The sequence below is a fragment of the Rhipicephalus microplus genome, chromosome 7, assembly GCF_043290135.1.
Source record: "Rhipicephalus microplus isolate Deutch F79 chromosome 7, USDA_Rmic, whole genome shotgun sequence".
In the NCBI taxonomy this organism is placed as follows: Eukaryota; Metazoa; Arthropoda; class Arachnida; order Ixodida; family Ixodidae; genus Rhipicephalus; species Rhipicephalus microplus.
Window position 1 is genome coordinate 66,592,229 of NC_134706.1, and position 20,788 is coordinate 66,613,016.

The 20,788-nt window shown below is 44.9% G+C and overlaps 1 protein-coding gene across 1 annotated transcript; it reads left to right on the forward strand.

Moving 5' to 3' along the window:
- Nucleotides 1-226: 226 nt before the first annotated feature.
- Nucleotides 227-19,379, forward strand: Cox10 (Cytochrome c oxidase assembly factor 10). The gene is made up of 7 exons (XM_037430510.2): nucleotides 227-320; nucleotides 3,173-3,288; nucleotides 5,698-5,986; nucleotides 8,812-8,936; nucleotides 9,598-9,668; nucleotides 14,615-14,847; nucleotides 18,535-19,379. Exons 2-7 carry the CDS (start codon nucleotides 3,187-3,189, stop codon nucleotides 18,975-18,977), a joined length of 1,263 nt encoding a protein of 420 aa, XP_037286407.2. The 5' UTR covers nucleotides 227-320; nucleotides 3,173-3,186; the 3' UTR covers nucleotides 18,978-19,379.
- The last annotated feature ends 1,409 nt before the right edge of the window (nucleotides 19,380-20,788 follow it).

Genomic DNA, 20,788 nt, shown 5'->3' on the forward strand with positions numbered 1-20,788 from the left:
CAAGACTTCGGCAAATAATTGTTAAGTCGTAAAGCTATGAATAATAATTATTGCTGCCGTAACATTTCCCCCCTACACGTGCATTGCAAAATAATTTTTTTTCAAAACTATTATGTACATATTTTAGTTTCAAAATAATTTTCGAGTTTATTTGGACCTATACGAGGTATTAAATAAAAGTAAATATTTAAATAAACACTAACATTTATTGCCACACGTCACTATCATCATCGTTGTCATCTGATGGCTGTCATGGCCGCCGTCAACTGCACTTTCATTTTTATTCTTTCGGCGATACGACAGCGTGGTCGCGGCCACCGGTAATTCATTTTCTTCATTTCGGTCAAACGCGAGCTACCGCGACAATTGATAAAATTCAAAGCCGCCTTAAGGTGGGTTTAGATGGCGCACTTTACTTCAGAGGCTCAACGCGGTGCGCGAACTTGAGTGTACCTAAACTAACTCAGTAAAAACCGCACATTCGCTTGAAATGTGTCGCTGTGCACTGATCTGGCTCAAGCGCCGCGACATTTAGACGTAATAGATCGAACTGTGGAAATGTTGTACGAATACGGCTACTGTGTGATGTTCAGTTCCCGCGTTCTGCTTGTTAGCGATGCACTTTCTGACCTTGCCCGCTGACCTTTGCGTGGAATAAGGGGCAGTGGAGCATAAGCTATCATTTAGCAGTGTACGAGGTTCGTCCTGCAATCGTTGCACTCGCCTACTGCCCGCTGACTTAAGCACACTTTCGTGATCGTACGTTCAACCCAGCCCAGAATCGATGCATGCAGCCGAGTTGGAGAGTGTCTGCCATACGTCAAACCTGCAGCTTTCAAGTTGTTGACGTTCCGGATTTCGGGTTGTGTGGACGTTTGTCCACACTACCTTAAAGTCTTATCCGTGTGTATCTGATGCGAAATACCAGTTCGCAATGTTTCGCTCATAGCTGATCATTGGTGTAATCGTTCGTTGTTTACGCAAGTCGTGATCGCTGCCTTCGGCGAAAAGCGTACCATTTCGAACTGCTGGACTATTTATTTACTATCCGACTACCGTAGTCCAGAAAAAAAAAAACTGCCACTATTCAACAAGGTGTTAAATGTTTCAGTCATTTTGTTGAGAAAGACGCAGTCGACGTTTAAAGGAACCATTTTATGGTATCTTCACATATTTTCAGTGGCCTCCGTTGTCTGCCATAGTTGAAAACAAAAATATAGTGGAAATTGACAAGCATATGCGACGCTGTTTGCTATGTTGTTTACACATGTAGCCACCTTTGTTTACTTTTTAGTAAATGTGTTTTAGAAAGGGACATCTGATGCAGTTATGTATTAGCGCTCAAAATAGTGAAAGCTTGTCGTAAAAATGAAGTCCTCTTGAATCGCGAATGAAATATACTTGATTGCTATGTATAAATGAGAAATCAATATAATTTTAGAGATACAAACTTTGTCAGGTTTTGGTAAATTTGCTGACGGAGGAGTATTTCCGGTGATTCTGATTGATTGATTTGTGGGGTTTAACGTCTCAAAACCAACATATGATTATGAGAGACGCCGTAGTGGAGGGCTCCGGAAATTTTGACCACGTGGGGTTCTTTAACGTGCACCCAAATCTGAGTACACGGGCCTACGACATTTCCATTTCCGGTGATTCTACATCATAAATAAAATGTTGCAGATAACAAGAAATTATGTGGTGGTAGTTGCTTCTGTAGCATTCCTTGTATTTGTGCATTGTGTTTGCAGGGCTTGCATCTTGCTATAGATGATGTAGCGTCGCACTCAAGACACTAGTTCATTTCTGACAAGGTGTTGGCAGTTTTTGTTGAGCATTGTTCTTCAAACTGTTCGTGCTATTCAGCTGACGATGCCGCTGATCTATGATGTACAGTCAAACACAAAAGATTTTAGACTCGAGTTTCCTAAAGTTAATTAGAGGAGACTCTGGCGCTGCGATCGTTCAGCGTCCATGGGGATGAAAGGTAGCGCACGAATTGGTCTAGTCTTCGTGATTGCGGACCTCTAACGCACTTGTGGCTTTGTTTATTGCTGTGTTTTGGTTTTATTTCGAATGAAAGAATGGACGATTGTAAACTTTATGAGCCGATGTGCAATGGGAAGCCTTAAAAGTTAAAGTAGTGAAGTGCAACCGCTGAATATTTACTGATTGTCGTTTCGTGACAAAGCAACTTCGAGGCACGCGAATCCAGCCGTAGCGGAAAGTACAAAAATTAGACAAATCTGTGTACTACCCATCATTCCCATGCTCGCTGAAGTGCCATGCATTGCAGCTCCCATAAACACCAGCACCAGAGTTCCTTCTAGTGTATAATATAGGAAGCGCTATGGTTCGTGCCATCTAATGGTGCACCATCTATTGTAAACTGCAGTGCTGGGCCAAAAATAGGTCTTTGTGGGATTCACTGGTACATCAATTTTGTACTGCCACACAGAGCATTGTTAGTTTATCGTTTTCAAGTGGAGTGCTTATCTGTGGTACGAGTGTCACAGTTTTACTTTGACAGCATAATCGAAGCTACGAGAATGAGCTTCGAATGGTGTACCATTGGGCAGTATGTATCTGTTAACAGTTCTGCTGACTCTTAACAGTCAGCATAACTGTTGATAACAGTTGTGCTGACAGAGCGCTCTCGAGACAGAAGCACAGTGCCATGGCAGCCAAAGAGCATGTATCATACACAAGTGAAAGGGGGAAAAAATTACCAAAGCATCCATTAAGGTATAGATGCGTCTTGGGTGTTGCACTGTTGTTGATTGCGACTTACATAGAGAATATGTCTCTAAGGAGCTCATGGCCACGTGCTCGCGTGGTCCGTAAACTGTTGTGGTTGATTGTAACAGCAGCACTGGATCACAATTGCTGATTCCGGTGTCACTCGGGTGATTTTTATGGGGACAAATTTCTTGGTCACAATTTGCACAAGTGTTAAATGGGGCAAATTATGTTTGAGAAATACGAACCTGATTGGGCTCGATCTTGGTTAATAGTGCATCATGTGACATTATGGAAGAACATGAGGTGCAGTTTGAAATACTGGAGGAGAGGGCTCTCCTCTATTTAGTGCACAGGGCCATAGTTGTGATCGAGGGAGCTACTGTGATTAGCCTGCAAGACTTGGATGAAATTTGTCAATTGCGGCTCGCAGGTGACGGCAGCGGCATGTCGTGTCTAGCCATGCTGTCGCTGCCAAGCCTGGTTCGGACCCAACTGAAGACCAGGGGAAGTGTTCGATACCTTCGTAGTGTCTACCGGCCGCACACGGTAAGTAGCTTCTTGCAACCTGGTGAGAAGTGATATCTCAAAACTGCCATTGAAAGGCCCACTGTGACGAAATACCGCTTTGACCTAATTCATTTCGAGTGAATAGCGTGTACTATTAAAGCCATCTTGAACGGTATGTCTGGTACAACCAGCCTGCAGCATAGACATGGTGTAGTTCGGGTTATGACACGGTTTTTTCATGAGCAGTCTTTAAGCACCACCTTTGTAGATTCCTGTCTTTAGAGCATCTGCTAATATAAACTTCTGTGCATGTCGTACACTGAACGAGACATTGTGCTATATCCCAATGACTTCTCATCATACCCTCCTCTTTTTTTTCCCTTTTCCCCCAACCCCCGTGAGGAGTAGCAGGCTATAAACCCACTTCCCAGGCCGACCTTCCCTCCTTCTCATTAAACACCTTCTTCTTCTTCTTCTTTGTAGATGACACGTCTGCCTAGCGGTTGCTTCTGTTACATTTGTCGAAGCACAACTTGCTTAAAGGAACACTGAAATCAAATAACAATTTACGTCAGACTGAAAGCTCAATGTATGACAACATCTAAAACGCCAATATTATCAACAACAGTGCCTTACTGACTCATTGTGCTATATCCCATCACCCCTCATCATACCCTCCTCTTTTTTTTCCTTTTTCACCCTACCCCCATGAGGAGTAGCTGGCTAGAAACCCACTTCCCAGGCCGACCTTCCCTCCTTCTCATTAAACACCTTCTTCTTCTTTTTTGTAGATGACACGTCTGCCTAGCGGTTGCTTCTGTTACATTTGTCGAAGCACAACTTGCTTAAAGGAATACTATAATCAAATAACAATTTACGTCAGACTGAAAGCTCAATGTATGACAACATCTAAAACGCCAATATTATCAACAACAGTGCCTTACTCCCTGAGAAATTAATGTAAATGCACAAGAACACATGGGCCCCAGTACGACCTTCTCAAAATGATCCTGATGGCACCAGATGGACCCCCTATGATTAATCACTAGTAATCAATCTAGCTGCACTAAATAAAAAACCTTTCATGCATCAAGAGACACAATGAAATGCTGCTTGTTCATTTGTGTTTGATTCATGGAAAAAAGAATTGCCAGATGTTACTATGGGGAATGGCACAAGTGGTTCAAAAATTCAATTTTCGCGTAGATACACTGGACAGCTGGGGCCATCTAGCGGGGTGCAGTTGAACCAAAAAACGTCTGCGATCTCGGAGCCACTAACCTTTGTTACTGCTGTGGCTCCCGCTGCTTTCGCTCTGCTGCTACTAGCGCAGTAAAGCCAGGCAACGTTGTGCACAGCAACATTGACGTGAGTCGGTCTGCTTCTTGAGGCGGGTAACTTGAAGTGCGCTAACCCGATGCGGACTACTAAAACGTGATTTTATTTCAAAATAGGCCCTTCTTTGGCACAAAAGTAACATTACGAAGTTTTTGCACTGCTCTTTCAACAATCAACGTCGACTTAATAGTTGCCTTTAGTGTCCCTTCAAGATGCTTTAGCCTTCACATTCCCGTAGGTTGTGCTAAGGAGTGATGCGTCCCAGGTCACGTGTAACTTCTGCTGAAAGATGGCAGCATTTCTTTTTTTTTAACTTTGGTATCAGTAATAGTTAGTTTTGCATAATTTCCTTGATGCTACCACTACCATGAAATCCCGAGGAAGTACCCCCTGCACAATGAAAGAAATTTGCACAAGATCTAAGGGGTGAGGGAGGTGCCATGCTCAGTTGCGGAAAAAAACTCATGTTGACGGTGAGAAAGCCTCTAAAAGGAATGCACCCCTGTACTCCTAATGGATTACGCGTGAATTTACTGTTTTTATTGAATCCGGGGGGGGGGGGGGGGATTCTCACGTGACTCTTGATCGGTTATGGCAAAAAGGGAAAGAGGTTTTTCAACTGTTTTGACAATTTTTCACAACTCAAAGCCCAACCCCAAGACATCACAATGTAAAAAGGTACCATGAAATGATGGCCATATCTAAAGATGTTTAGACACGAGTGTCTGGGAACTGCCACTGCAGGCTTATGTAACAGAGAACAGGTTAAAAAAAAATGCTCCGGAGGGCGGCACTTCATCACTTATTGGCCCATATTTCAAATTTTGCTAAAAAGTGAAGGGAGCATTTGCTCAGAATTTGAGGCTAGTGTCTCAAAAGCTAAATCTCACACAGAGGCTCCTCTATGCATGCAGTCAAACAGGAGGATTTCGCAGTTGTCCTTGATGAAGCCGTACTTTGTCTCTCGTATCATACAAGCCAAGCTTACAGCGTTAACTTCACGCACACTGCTATCTGTCCATCTGCGACCTGCCGTTCCTTTCTTTGTCTAGGCTAGCATGTATGTTTATAGCAGCAGTCTGCGCAATCACAGTGTGGCCAATTCCGTAGGTTCGACAGGCGAGTACGACGGTGCCCATGGTTGCCGTGGAAGAAGCTAAGGCCGGCGAAGAGCTCACTCCTGTTGTCTGCTTGGAGCCTCCGGTGCTGTTCGTGGCCAGAACGGGTTGCTTGATGAGCGTCCCGGATGCGGCCATCAGCCATGGCATGGACATTGTGCTCTCCCCGGAGCCTGTCCGGCAAGCATCCATCGAGCCCGGTGAGGAGTGGCACCGGCGCCACCTGGACCCTGCACGGCTGCCCCACTACTACATGGCACTGAGCAAGATTCGACTCACAGGTGGGGGAGGCCAGTCTGTTGTAGAGAGTTTTGTCAGAACTGCTGGGCTGGCTGCTGTTGTGAGGCTTTGTGCCGCCTTGCAAGAGAGGGAGGATAAATTACTGGAGCTGTGATATAGTTTCTGGGCTGGATGATTTCTGCTGCGTGGGCATTCTTCTGCAGCTACTAATGCAGTCTCAGAAGACAACAATGACAGAACAGAAACGTACGAGACTTCAAAGTTGAAAGCCTCATTAATATATTCAGTTGGCCTCAAGATTATACGGACCATGTGAGTGCGTGGCTTAATCACTATCTGTGCTGCCTAGTGGTGTGTCATCCGCTGTTTAGAACATAGCTCAGGTTGCGCAATTGACTGAACAGTGTTTTCGATAGTAGATGGCTTACTACTAGACAGGGCAGATTGCAGTTTGGGTGAACGCTCATGGGGTCTGTGTTATTTTGTGGCCCACTGTTACTGCTGTGAATACAACATAACTAAACCTTAATTGATAGTGCACACTTACCAACAAGTACTAATGCGAGGATGTTTGAATCTCGTTATGAGCATAGACAGCTCATAACGTAAGTCACCGAAGCCGTGTATGTCTGCACTACAAGTGGTACTGCACTATAACCAAAACAACTCTCTTGAAAAGCTGCACAAGCATAAGACATGTTGAGCATGCGGCATTGTATGTCGAAGAAGCGAGGCGTGCAACGCACAGTTCTTACAACTATTCAAACTTACAAATGTTAAAAAATTAACATCCAGTCTTGTGTTGCCAACGGATCGAAAGGGGGAAAAAAAGTAACCAAAGAACGCACAATTGAAAAAATTCACCGAGTGCGTTTCAGACCACCTCGATTACACATTTTACACAGAAACTATGTCAAATCATGATTGAAATTTCATGCACTGAATAGTGCCGATCGTTCCAATTTTACAGGCGCACACATGATGTCAACGACATCACAGCGAAATTGTGAACCGCCATTTGAATGTTACATGTGCCATTCGTGCCCTTGTTTTCATTAACCGTATGATTCTTTTTAGGTGCAGCCACCGCAAAGAGTTTCATTGATTCCGTATCAAACTGCCACTTTGATCGCTTAACAGCTGTCAAAAAGCAACCAATGCTTATTAGGCGTAGCCTGCTGGTCGGTATGTTGTCATGGGAAGTTAGTGCATGAAAAAATAAAGATCGACTATCGAGAAGATTGCACTCAAGGTTTGGCCAAAGAGTGGCATGCACGATACAAAGTTCAGGTTCGCAGGTGCGATGTGAGAGGCGACAAATTTCTTGACGAGGCAGCAAACTCGATATCTGTAGCAACTGCGATAACGACAATATCTGAAAGGAAACTCGAAGTGGACGGTATCGCTCGTCACATGAGAAGTGCACAAGTGGCCGGCAAGCAGCAGGAGCCACATCAGTGCGAAGGCTACTTTGCCATCGCCCGTCTTCTGCACTCTGTGAGCCCGTACAGCACTGCCATGGTCTCTTTTTTATTACCTCCCTCTGCCTCTGATTTCATCACTCCACCTCCCCCCAATCTTTCGTAACGACCTCATCGTCCTCTTCCCAGCGGCACACCTCATTTGAACAGCACACTCACCACCGCATGTGTGGGTTAGGTTTTGCAGTGACCACATTATATTTCATATTCACGTAAGTGGCACAGTAAGTCGTAAGTGTATGTGATGTTCTATAGGCCAGTAAACAGCAGTAAAAAAAAACATGTAACTGGTACTAAACTATAAGTGGTTATGCGACAGTTGGTGTGCACTGTAACAGAGTTGACTACAAGCTGTACCGGTTGCATTCAACGCTGGCCATCATGCGAGCGTGTGCATTCCTGATACTCATGCAGGGGCAGTTGAAAGAAACGCAGTCAGTGCAGTGCATTACTGCTCCACTGTTTGCATTTGTTTACATCGCACTCTTAATCGGTAGCGATAAAGAGACACCAGCGTCATTCTTGGATGTATTGTGGATAAATCAACTTTGCTTTTGTTACTAGCCATGTTACAACTGCTTTGAAAGGAATGCAAATGGCAATGTGCATTGATGCCACACTGTTTGCGTTTCTTTTAGTCGCGGTAGTATCTGTCGCCATACTTCCACTAAGTTCACAATTGTTTGGAACTGCTCTCTGCACTTACCAGTGAGTGAGTATGAACTTTATTGAGGTCCTGATAAGAAAGAAAGCGGTGCTGAAAGCCCCGCCAATCACTTCGGGAGCTCCGCCCAATTCGTGACCGGTAGATTTCGGCGATGGCCCGGGCCCTCTGGACAGTCTTGAGCTGAGCAATGAGCTCTGCGCTTTGAAGGGCGGAGTCCGAGGAGGACTGGTCAGAAAATTCTGTATCCACGTTGGCAAGGCAGAGCCAGAGCATGTGGTCGAAATCGTTATATTCATTGCCACAGTGTGGACATACAGTGGAGAAGTCAGGATTGATCCTGCTTCATGTTGTTGGTGTGAGGTGTGTACGAGTCTGCAACTGTCTGCAAGTGATTACTAAGAAGGCAAAAGACCTTCTTGTTGCACGTTGAGGCGTTGATTACACTGCTATTTGAGAGGAGCCATTAACTCTCATGTGACAAAATTGGTCATGGCACACACTAGCCAATAGACATATACTGCGAACCACTACAGACCAGCGCGTCTCGTCATTCCACGTCTTCCCGTAGTCGAGGATTCGTGACGATCTCCGAGGTATAGACAGAAAATGGTTGGTGTCGACAGTGGGTGCAGCAAATGCATGCTTAAGCTGTGAGAATGCCACGAGCTCATGTTCTGGTGGTCTCATCTGAGTAATATCCGCACTGCCTTACGCGCAGGTCTGGTGGTGACGACCACGCTGGCAGGTTATGCCCTCGCACCTGGAGCCCTTGACCCCTGGGTCGTGCTGTTCACGGTGGCCGGAACAACGCTGACTTCATGCTCCGCGAATGCCATTAACCAGGTGCATTTTGCGTCACTGAGAGAAACGTTCCATTCCTAGTAGGAGTGTGGGAATCAGGCCCGTAGCCAGAGGGGAGCTCTAGATTCCCTCCCCCTTCCTTTTCTTTTCAAATTTTTATGCCTGTCCTAACTTTTTTTTTTTCACTTCATATGCACCATATTTTTACTGCGACCATGTTGGAAGTGTTTGTTGTAAATGTAAGAGGCTTTGAAAAATGTTCGTTATATGTAAATGCAGTTTTAGGTGGTAGTACAGGAAATCGCTATTGCATTGAAATATGGTTGCTATAGTCGATAGATTTTTATGTCTGAAATTGTTATAACTCAAACCTCGTTATAACAAAGTTGCATCTTACGTGAAAATGAGCTTGTCATAAATGAAAATTTTTTATAAAGGTATATTCCTAATGCTATATCTAATGCAAGACTTGTTTTTCATTAACTTCGTTTTAACCGATATTTTGTTATGTGCGGGATCATTATATAACGAGGTCTGAGTGTAAGTATGTTCGACTGTGGTGGCATTCCCGCTATATCATAGGATTATATGCATTTCTACGTCGTAGACTGCGTTTCGAGTGAGGTCTTCCTGCATTCATGTCTTGCTGTGACTACGCTGACCTGAATGTTCAGTGCACTGTTGCCGTGTCTGTTTGTCCCAGTTTCTGGAGGTGCCGTATGACTCCCAGATGAACAGGACAAAGAATCGGGTTCTGGTACGTGGGTTCCTCAGGTATGTCCCGTACGGAAATTTAGTAAGCAGTGTGATTAAGAGATGTTGGTACAAGAGTATGCAATGAGGGTATCTAAATTGTGTTCTTGAATATCGCACAGTATGCTTACAAGAAAGAAAATATGGTATTATCAGTGTCCACCTGCTGTGGCAGCAAGGAATGTGCTGCGCAAGGGGAGTATTTGGTTCAAGTGAGTTTATCGGGGAACACTTTCTTAGGCCCGCAACATGAGCAACAGCAAACTTACTAGCACTGTCAAGGTGATCTGAAATTGAGTTTGTCCTTGGTCTGCTTTTCAAACTTGTCATTGCCTTGTGCAAAGTGCACAAAAGTTAACTTATCATATATACCATGCAGACTCGTGTAGAGGCTGCACTTCTTTAAAGGGACATGAAGCGGTTCTGCGTTCGTGAATTTATTACGAATTTGGTATCTGCGACATCTTACAATGTGCCTATGACTTGTTTTTTTCGCGACTTTCGATTAAACGATAGCGCTATAAGCGAACCAAAAGAATGCCCCCCCCCCCCCCCCCTCTTCTGCGAGCGCAAAGCGCAGGGGGGGGCGGAGCCTGGGAGAAGTAGACGGGTTAGGGAGGTGATGCCATTGAAGGAGCGAGCCCCCACGCCACCTGCTTCGCTCAGTCAGCTTAGCTTATTTACTTCGGTATTGTGACTTGTTTCTGGTGCGATCTGCTCCCTAGCAAAGCATCACTATTGCTAATTCATAGGGATTTCTCGCCATTGTACCATTCTCTTTTTTTGATTAGAAGTTTTCGTCTTCTGACATTCACTAGTTGTGTTTGCGCGGGGTTGAAATGGACTCGTGATGATGAATTACTGCGCAGTATATTGCGGCACTTTCGATCGCATTCAGGTCGCATTTTATAAGTTTCCTTGGGATCAGAATATGGCTGCATAATGGACCGCTGCAGTTGAAAGATAAAACTTCAAACCTGCGATAAAGTCACTGGGATCGACGATGAAGTGTGTGCGACTGAACAAGGACACAGTCCCTTCTGTGTTTTTGCACCTGAGGAGGCCCTCGCAGCCACCATGAGTTGCCTTCACAAAAACAAAAAACTGAGGCAAGGCTGTAAGACAACTTATGTGCCATAGCAGCCCATAGTTGGTTAGCACGCGATTACCGCAGCCGTGGTCAGCCCACTGTGCTGCCTCGCTTCCGCGACGCTCAGTTCGAATCGCTATGGAACACGCATATCGAGAGCCGTCACGCAGACTCTGTTCATCATAGTTTTGCTCACTCAGGGACCCAGTAGGCCACGATCTCCATGTTGCAGCAACAGCTCGCAATTGCTCCTTTAAAGAAAATATATCAGTGCCAGTCTTGATAGCCAACTAAAGAGACTGGTAACCCAGGTGCTTTATTTAGACTCTGGCTCAGGTAATTTTTTTCTGTCAAAATCCGGAAGCATTGATGCAACAATCACTCATACGGTGATCCAGGCAACATTTAATTGCCACCGTAACATTGCCTCATGGCAGCGCTTGGTCTAAATAAAGGCTTTCTTGATTTCGATCATTACATGTGGCACACTGACTCGTCAAATGCTTCTTGCCCACTGTGAAGGGCGGTATTGACTGCATCAACAACGCTGAACTTTTAGCAGTGAAACCCACGAACCGCTGATGTTTCCGCACTGCCCACACGTAGCACGGACCATGCCAATATGCGGCAAAAGCGAGTGACGATGCTGCTGCTCTTTATCGGATTTAATATCTGCGGTTTAATGTATTATATGTATTAGATCACTACAATGAAATTAAGCTCTGACAAGCATCATACGTACCAGTCTTATGTTTTATGTTTCAAACGCGGGAGAAGGTGGCTGGTTGGGACTCGCTTTTCTGCGCTGCATCATCGGCGCTGACATCGTCTTCTGTCCTCGCTCTTACATTGGTTACTGGCTCAAACATTTACAGATGTGCAGCGAACTCGTTACAACTTCCAGAGTTCGCCATAGTAACAACCGCTACCCGATTTCAACAGATAAACTTGGCATCGCCTTCCGGCGAGCGCAGTCCGTTGTCCTCATGTTCCTGTCAGTGATGTCATAGAGCTTCGACCAATCACAGCGGCGGCGAGACTAGCAATGGCGGTCACGGCACCTGTTTCTTCTTTACGACAAAGTATAGTTATTTGAGTTGGTTTATACAGATTTTAGACTTGATTTTCCAGTTCACCACACGTAATTACAAATCATCACACAACTTCGTTTTTTTTATGTGTTTCAGTGTCCCTTTAAAAGCTGCACTTCCAACTTGACAGCCAAGAATTTTTATAGAATTTGTGACCGAGAGCAGTACTTGAAACGCAGAAATTCCAACCATGGTGTTCTATGTAATGCTGTGCCATATTCCAGCCGACATATCCAAAGTAGCAGTAACAGAGATTACAAACAGCATGGGAGACACAAAAGATGACTTGGTTAACAACATGTTGTTGAAGTGAGAAAGAGAGAGAGAGATAGAATAAGGTTGAGTAGTCGTTGAAGTGAGCATTAGCAGCAGTGACAGAGATGACAGGCAAGGGGTGTGTAGTTGATTGCACAGAATGCATGATCAGTGAATACCGTATTTACTCGTGTAGTGAGCACCCTCACATATTGAACGCACCCCCAACTTCAGTCATCAGAATTTGGATTTTTTTCCACCGCGTAATAAATGTACCGACTGCATTCACATTCATCCACTGCAGTTCCTTTAATCGACACCTGGTGCCTCCTCGCCTGTTGGATTTCTTGCATTTTTTTATTATTTTGCCGACTCCCCTAGGCCACCGCGGCTCGCTCCCCCCTCCCCTCCCCTTTGCCCGTTGCTGCGGGCTGTATTGTTTTTCTTTCTATCTGTGCGCGGCACGTTCCTTGTCTTATCTGTGTGCCACAGTGGGGCTCACAAACGATGCGACTGTAGAGACATCGCAGCTGATAAGCACACAGCAAGCGAAGGTCACTCGCTGTGTGCTTAAAACTTCCGGCGCCAACCGATCCACGGTCACTTCCTGTGAATATGAAAAAGCCCAACTGCAAGGCACGAGATTTTCGAGCGATTACAGGAATTACTGTCGCGGAGGGTCGTTCGTTGCTATCGCGTAGCAGGTTTCTGGAAAACCAGAAAAAATCGTTTGACGTCCAGAAAAAATCGTGACGATTTTCGCAACATGGTAGAACCCCCGATTCTTGTTTCGCTTGTTATCCACGCATAGAGGAATATTTGAAGCATTTGAATGCATCGAATATTCGAACGAATAGTAGTGTACTTGAATTTGCTTTGATTTAAATTTACATTACTGAAAATTTCGAAGTATTCCCAATAAACGAATAGGTGTATATTAATTCTCTTGTAACCGCCTGTAAAAATGGTTTCACTGCAGTGTGGGTAAAAGCACCTATCTAGGAGAAATCTGCTCTGCCGCGAAGCTTCACTTCAATTTTAAAGGGGCCCTGCAACACTTTTTGGGCATAGTCAGAAAATGCTACTGATCGGTGACCGAGCCTACCAAGAACGCATGGGCCAAGCATTATAGCGCGTCAAAGCCGTTGTATCAGCCATTGACTGATTTGAGCATTGCGCGCTTGTCGTTACTGGGGCCGCCACGGGAGCCCGCCACTTGTTCACGCATACGTGTGCATTCGCACTAAAGAGCCGCGTATTCGACAGAAAAGAAAAAAAAAAAAAGCAGAGGGAATGTGCTCGAAGTCATAAAGTGCACGTTTCTCCATGCCATCTCTCTCCACTTAGCTTCCAGCGTTTTCGTCGGGACAAGAAGAGAAGATGCGATTGCAGCGGGCGACAAATCTTGGCAACTTCACTCGTACTGGAGAGATTGTAAAAATGTTGGGGTGGTGAATTCGTGAGGCAATAAGCTTCTATAGTGAGTGCATTCCATTGCTACCTGAAAAGTGTTGCAGGGCTCCTTTAAACTATATATTATCCCTAAATTGATTCATCATTTTGTTAAGTATGAAAGCGTTCTAAGAGGACTTATATGATCTAAGTATAATAAATATTAAGAAGTTACATATTTCATAGATTATCACTCATATCCTGCCAAAAGTCAAATCCTGCTACTACTCAAAGTTCTATTGACTTCCTTTGAATGAAAAAAAACAAAGATATTTGCATAGAAGCCTTCTTTTAATTAAAAAAATATTGTGCAGGTTAGTTAGGTCATAATATATAGGCCCATTTTTCGTTATATGTCATATATACTATTCGAGTTCGTTTCGAAATTATTCGACCAAAATCACTATTAGCTTTGAATTCGCTTTGAATCTAAAATTCACTATTCGCACAAACCTAATTTTGATGCTTTGGGGGATAGCTTGCTGCAATGTTGGTTACATTCTACAATGTCAATGGTGGCATCACAGTCGTCGTGCAAGGTTGCTGCGAAGTTGGCAAAATGCGATGTAGCGCAAGCTTTTCGGCGCCCGTGCAGATCACAGCAGATACCACTGTTGCGGTTAAACGATTGCGAGAACAGATAGCCGCAAAAACGCTTTTATGGTGTGCGCCAGCGGCCCAGAGACAGTTTGCAGAAGATAGCACCATCAACCACCGAAGATGAGTAAAGTGCAACAAAGAAGCTGTTTTTAAACAGTGTACGCGTATGTCGATTGCAATAGGATAAGCGGCCTAACTTTTTTTTTGCATTACCTCAGTTTTCGCTCCTCTCGAAAATGTTTTCATAAAATTTATCCCACGTAATAAACGCACCCTCCAACTTTGCTCCGATTGTTCGAGAAAAAAGTGTGTTCATTAAGTGAGTAAATACTGTACACTCATTATGAAGAGACAAGCTTTTGCAGCGTGTAAAATTATCTAATAAATAGTTTATTTGATAACTAAAGCTTAGGCTGCTGTACTGTTCACTGTCGCAATGTGACGTTGTTTGAATGTGTTGGCCGCTTTTTCTCTGACAGCCCCTTGCATGCTGTGAGCTTTTCGGTGGGGACAGCAGGCCTGGGCCTGTGGCTGCTGTCGGTGGGTGCCAACGGCCTGACAGCCATGCTGGGCGGTGCCAACCTGCTGCTCTACACGTGTGCCTATACCCCTCTTAAGCGCTGCTCCATTGTCAACACCTGGCTGGGATCCGTGGTGGGCGCCATCCCGCCGCTCATGGGGTGGGCTGCCTGCACGGGCACCCTCGACGCTGGTATGTTCAAGTGTCTAAGCATTTCAGATAATGTCTAAGCGTTGCACCTGTACTGCTAGAATGTACGTCAGCCTTTACTTGCTTCAAACGTAGGGACAGAAGAAAGCTCTTAATTAGTGGTCCCTCTCAATCGCCACAATCTAGGCTTTCCTCATAGCAACAGTAGCAAGAAAACTAGACATGAAATGTTTCCAGTTGTAACAGAAAATCACACTCTTAGTTTGTGAGTAGCATCTTGGCGTGATGCAAAGCCAAAGTTGCTAGTGCTTCATTGCAGCTATGCCCACAGAAAACATCACAAGACAATCAGTGGCATAGAAAAACAAAAAAAACAGGAAACTTGCTTGAGCAAGCTTCTGATAGTGGCCATGGGCGTTAGCATGATTTCGCCTCAAGGGGGTGGGGGGGTAGGCGGGAGGCCGCGAAGCTGTGTAGTGCCATGGTGGAGGGTGCTGGTGTAGCTCAATTTGGGCAAGGGCCTCTTTGGCATGCCCCCGCTGACACCCTTGGTATGGGCACATTGTCACATGAGCTGGCAAAAATGGCTATAGTGCTTTAATTGTGGATAATCTACACTCCAACCTAACTATAGTAAGGTCACATATGCCAGAAAAGTAGCTTCATTACACTCAAATTGTGATATAACGAACCAGGATATTTTGAAATATCAGTTATAACGAAGTAAATGAAACGCAGTCTTACAATAAATACAATATAGACCGCTTATAACGCAAGTCGTTGAGTGTCTAACAAAAGAAAGTACCAAGTAACAAAAGAATTGCCAAAAGAAAGTACCACTTCGCTAATGCGCATTACACAGAAAGTGCCGAATCATGTCCGGAGTTTCACGTGCTGAAACGCCAATTGTTCGATTTCACAGGTGCGCACCTGATTTCAGGATATCGCAATCGAATTGCGAACCACCATTCGAGTGGTACATGTGTCACCCTTGTTTTCATTAACGATATCTATCCCTTCCCTTCAAGTGCAGCCACCACAAAAGAGTTTCAAATGCCGATTTGGCCTAGCCTGTCGTTGTGTGTGTTCTCTTGGGAAGTTTGTCCAAGACATGAATATCCGGCATCGAAAAGATCGCACTCAAGCACTGAACCAAGAAAAGTGTGCGTGATACGGAGTTCACGTTCACAGTCGGGAGATCAACAATGACGAAAGCCCGCCAAGCTCACGTAAGGTCACGCACTGGCAGCAAAAGTAAAGGCCTGCACCATATAATCATAAAAGGTTTTAAATTTACAGTTGAGGTAGCAAGCGCGGTATTTGTAGGAAGCTCGATAGCGACGACGCTTTTGCCGACAGGAAACTATATAGCGCAGTTGATAAGGATGGTATCGCACGTGCCCTGTTGAGCTGCGCGCGGGTGGAGCCTCGCCAGCGACACGTTCTGTAGCCGCATCGGTGCAGGTGTAAAGGCTTATCTGTCGTCCTCGGCGAGCTCGTGCAGCGTGTTAGGTTTTTTTTTTTCTTTTCTTTGTCTTTCCTCCGCCCTTTGTTCGTTCACTCTGCGTTCCCTCGTCCTCCGTGAGGACCTCGTCCCACGCTCCTCAGTGCGAGGCTCCTTTCAGAGACGCGCTCTCTACCACGTTTTTACAAGTTGTGTAAAAGATGAGGAGCACATTATCATTATCGGGGATTAGAGCAGCATTCGAAAGAAAGAAGAGGTCGATCGGGTGGGCTTTGCCATGGGCATGATGCGTCCTTTCCTCAACTGTGTTTGTCACAAAGATTTTCCGGCAACCACATTGTAACCAGTTTTTTATCTTGGCGGAGTGCACAATAAGTGGTATGAGTATACAGTTGATCCCGGATATATCAAACTCAGATATATATAATTATTGGCTTTATCGAACAGTTCAAAAATCCCTTTAAATTTTCCACACAAAAGTATGGGACCAGTGCACCCGTATATCGAACTCCTGCTCAGCGGGACATCCACTATATCGAACGTTGCGCCGTGGCGAAGCCCAGAAAGTGCATTTTTCCTGGCAAATATTGATCAATCTCAAGCCACACTCCAACAAGTTCCGATCCTTTTTCGTGCGCAGGCGACGAAAACACGGTGTCATTTCATCGCGCTGATCTGGTTTATTGCGCGGCACTTGCAAGTACATCGGTATGTTTGATGCGCGATATGCAGGTCTTAGCGCGTGGGCATAATGTTTTCCAAAAGACCGATTTCTAAGGGCACTGAAAGAGAATGCGAAGTGACTTGGTGATCTCAGTGCAGTGTTCGCATGTGGTTCACATTCCCTTCCTTGTTTGTTAGCGCACAATGGCCTGCTAGCCTGAAAACTGTGGCCTTTAAGATGTGCAATTTTGTGCCGTATGCATCAAAGCCGCTAAAAGCAGCATCCGCCAGCTACAATGCCACAGTGACATCGATATCGCCAACATGTCGACAGCGAGAACTTCGACGAACTTGGTGTTGCATCTTTTGCGCCTTGTGGCCTTCTCGCCTCGTTCCTGATAAATCCTCATATGGGACTTGTACTGAACGTTGATCCGCACGTAACGATAAAAATTATGACTGGTGTTTGGAGCGACATCTAGTAAAACACCGTCGTAAACATTCCTTGCGGGCCAGGTGATGACTTCCGGTGCGTCATGACCCCTGACAATGGCGTATGATGCCTCAATGAATTCTGCGACTTATCAGCGTTTCTGGGCACCATCTCGAATCGTAGCGACTTCACCGGTACAGATGACGACGTTTCTGACTGCATCGATGCTGAGATTTTAGCTGCCATTGCCTTGGAAGTGTAGCCGTGCAGTTATGAATGTGCCAACGTCTTCCCTTTTGCCGGTAACAAAGCTTTTTATACGCTACAAAGCTTGCATCAGTGTACTGCGTCAATCAACGTAGTGGCCAAAGGAGCTAAGTTTGCTTACTTGAAAAGCTGCAATGATATTAAGAATGACTCGAACTTGATAGTGTTCAAGAAGCAAGACAAGTTTACAGACTAAATAAAGTGTGGTAACCTGCAGTTTGTACCATGTTTTGAGCGAATTTTTATGTTAGCTCTTGTAATGATTTCTGAGGCCTGAATTCCTCCAATTTAGGCCTTAAATATGCATATTTTGTATATTGAGTTCTCAATATATCGAACTATTTCACGATCTCCTTCGAGTTCAATATATCCGGCATCGACTGTAGTACATGAGGTTCTATGGCAGGGTAAACGGGAGTCGAAAAAGACTGTATTGTAACCAGTTCTGCGCTATAAGTGGTTGCGTTATAAGCAGTCCACACTGTACAGTGTTCAAAGTGCATCTTTATAACGAATGTTGGGATATAATAAACTCATTTTTATGAAAGATGAATCTTTGTTATAATGAGGTTTGAGTGAATACCTGAAAATTCATTGCAAACATATTTGTAACACTGTATCTCTGACAAAGCTATTCTTCATTGACTGTTATTACTGATAATTTTTCATATCCATGTTTGTTATATCAACGTTTGAGTTTATAACGGTGACGCATGGTTTTGGCGCCTTGCCAGGAAATTCAGTCTCGTATCTCACAGTCTGTGCATCTTGAACACTGACGATACAGCTGTGCTCCACCTTTGCAATGGTCAATCCAGTTATAGAAGCACGGACACTGTGGTCATAGTGTTGTGGCAGGTTTGAAAGCCTAGTGTAGCTGCTGGAAATTTGCAATTTGCAGGTGCCTGCGTGCTGGGAGCGATGCTCTACTCGTGGCAGTTCCCGCACTTCAATGCTCTCTCGTGGAACCTGCGGCCCGACTACTCACGAGCAGGCTACCGCATGATGTCTGTGACCCACCCGGACCTGTGCCGACGCACTGCGCTGCGACACAGCATCTTCCTCGCGGGGTTGTGTTGTGCGGCGGCGCCTCTCAGTGGACTGACCACGTGGACCTTCGCTGCCACCTCGTTGCCGTTGAACGCTTACATGCTCTACCATGCTTGGAACTTCTACCGCGAACCCGACAGTGCGACGTCACGTGCGTTGTTTCGGCTAAGCCTGCTGTACTTGCCCGTTTTGATCGTGCTTATGATGGTCAGCAAACGGCGAGACGGTGCAAAGCAGACTTCGGGTGGTTCCTCAAAGCAGCCGTCGCCGGTGCTACAAGTGGGAAACTCCTGAGAATGTTTACATTAGGTCTAGGTGACAATCTCCACAGTTGCGAAATGGGAAGCACCTGCAAGCGCATGACTGTAGAAAGTCTATCGAAAGTCGAAACGGTGTCACTTAAACATTTCTCGCCAGGTTACTTAGGCCTTGTTAGACCGGAATGAAGAACACCAGTGAAGACTAAAAGAAGAAGCTGAGTCTAAAAGGAACACAGGAGAGTCGTGGTCGCAGCTGTGCTGGCTCCGAAACACGCCTGCTTATTTTCCGTCATGTAGCGGAAGAATTTCAGAGGCCCTGCTTTTCAAAAGAGAGGCTCAGAAGTGCACGCTGTCCGTGGAGACAGCTGAAAACTTGCGACGATGAAGCTTAGCTCAATATGCCCTGCGGCTCTGCATATGTGGATTTCACAGCTGTCTCGGAGTATTGCGCACGACACCTGCAAACTGAAGATGTTTCTCCTCAACGCAGCGTAAGCAGACCTCGGCATCGTTTCTGCTAAGAGGTGACAAAGCCCAAGTGTATTCAGCAATGGCCGTCCATCTGGTGGACACTGTTGTCATCTCAGCACCAGACATATCTGCGAGCCTTTTAATGCGAGGGTTTCAAGCGTGTGCCCTGTGATAACGTACCTCAAATCCTGGCAACTCCCGGTGATGCCAGTCATAGCGCCTTCACAAGATGTTTCATTTGTGACGTCTGCCGATGCGTAATTTAAGAAGTCTTGTCACTTATGCAAATGTATTTCGTTGCACTGGAACTACAACGCGTGCTAGTCCGGAGCGAGTACTTAGCAGCTGGCTTTGAGTACTGGTACTAGCTTGCTTAAATGGTCAATGTGCAAGCCTGTATGTACTGTACATAGTAGGTACGTAGATCTGTACAGAGATTAACTGTAACTTGTTGCTTTTTTGACGTATTGAGCTTCTTGTGACATGCGTATGCGCAATGTTTGCAAGGTTTGTCGAGAGCAGAGATGTCATGAATTGCGATGGTGTTAGGCCAGACTTGTGGCATCAGTTGGAAACCGCCTATTATTGTTGTTTTGTAGTTGCTACGGCTATCACTCACCGAGTTTATTCGCCTTGTTAAGCTTGATCACGATGGTGTAATTTGATTTGATCCTCATTAGATTTCTCATTTTATTGGCAACTAAAGTTATATTGACATCTGATTTGCACTTTAGGCATTGTTATTATGCTGAATGTTTGATGTGGTTTGTCTTTGTTGAAAAAGGGTATTTAATTAACTGACCACACCCGTGGCATTTGGAAAGTTCTAGAACAGCAATTATCATTCTATGAATCGAGTAAGCAAAACAAAATATTAAGTAAGTCTGGTGCGAGTCTCGTCTTACATGTATTTCGTTATATTTCTGAATTGCTTTGCTGTGCGGCAAATGCAAAGTGTTTTTGTGCAGCCTTTCAAAAATGCATTTGGCTACATGTCTGCTCTGCCGTCCGCTATACAAGCATTTGTATGTAAAAATGCGTGTGTAATTTTTCGTAGATACTATACGATTGCACAGCAGGCCTTCATGTACAGCTCACAATTGCTTATGCTTCAGTTGGATATATCAGATAGACTTGTAAATTAGGAAATTAATTAAGATTTCCCTCCGATGTGCTAAAACTATGCGAGGCAATTTAATTCAGCATCAACAATGAAACAGCTAAGTGGCTTTTTTTCTGACATGGAATAAGCCTCATTCTTCTGATGTTTTTGACGAGTCTTCAAGGTCCCGGTGATTAATTTTATATGGTGCCAGCTGCCTGACATCGCAGGCCCTTTTTATGTACAGCCAACCGCAAAAATTTGCGGAGCAT

Excerpts from the sequence above, each read along its gene's own strand:
- Cox10 (XM_037430510.2), top strand. The coding sequence starts at position 3,187 with ATGTCGTGTCTAGCCATGCTGTCGCTGCCAAGCCTGGTTCGGACCCAA. Across the intron at positions 3,289-5,697 it reads GTGTCTACCGGCCGCACACG|GTTCGACAGGCGAGTACGAC; the intron begins GTAAGTAGCTTC and ends CCAATTCCGTAG. Across the intron at positions 8,937-9,597 it reads CCGCGAATGCCATTAACCAG|TTTCTGGAGGTGCCGTATGA; the intron begins GTGCATTTTGCG and ends TGTTTGTCCCAG.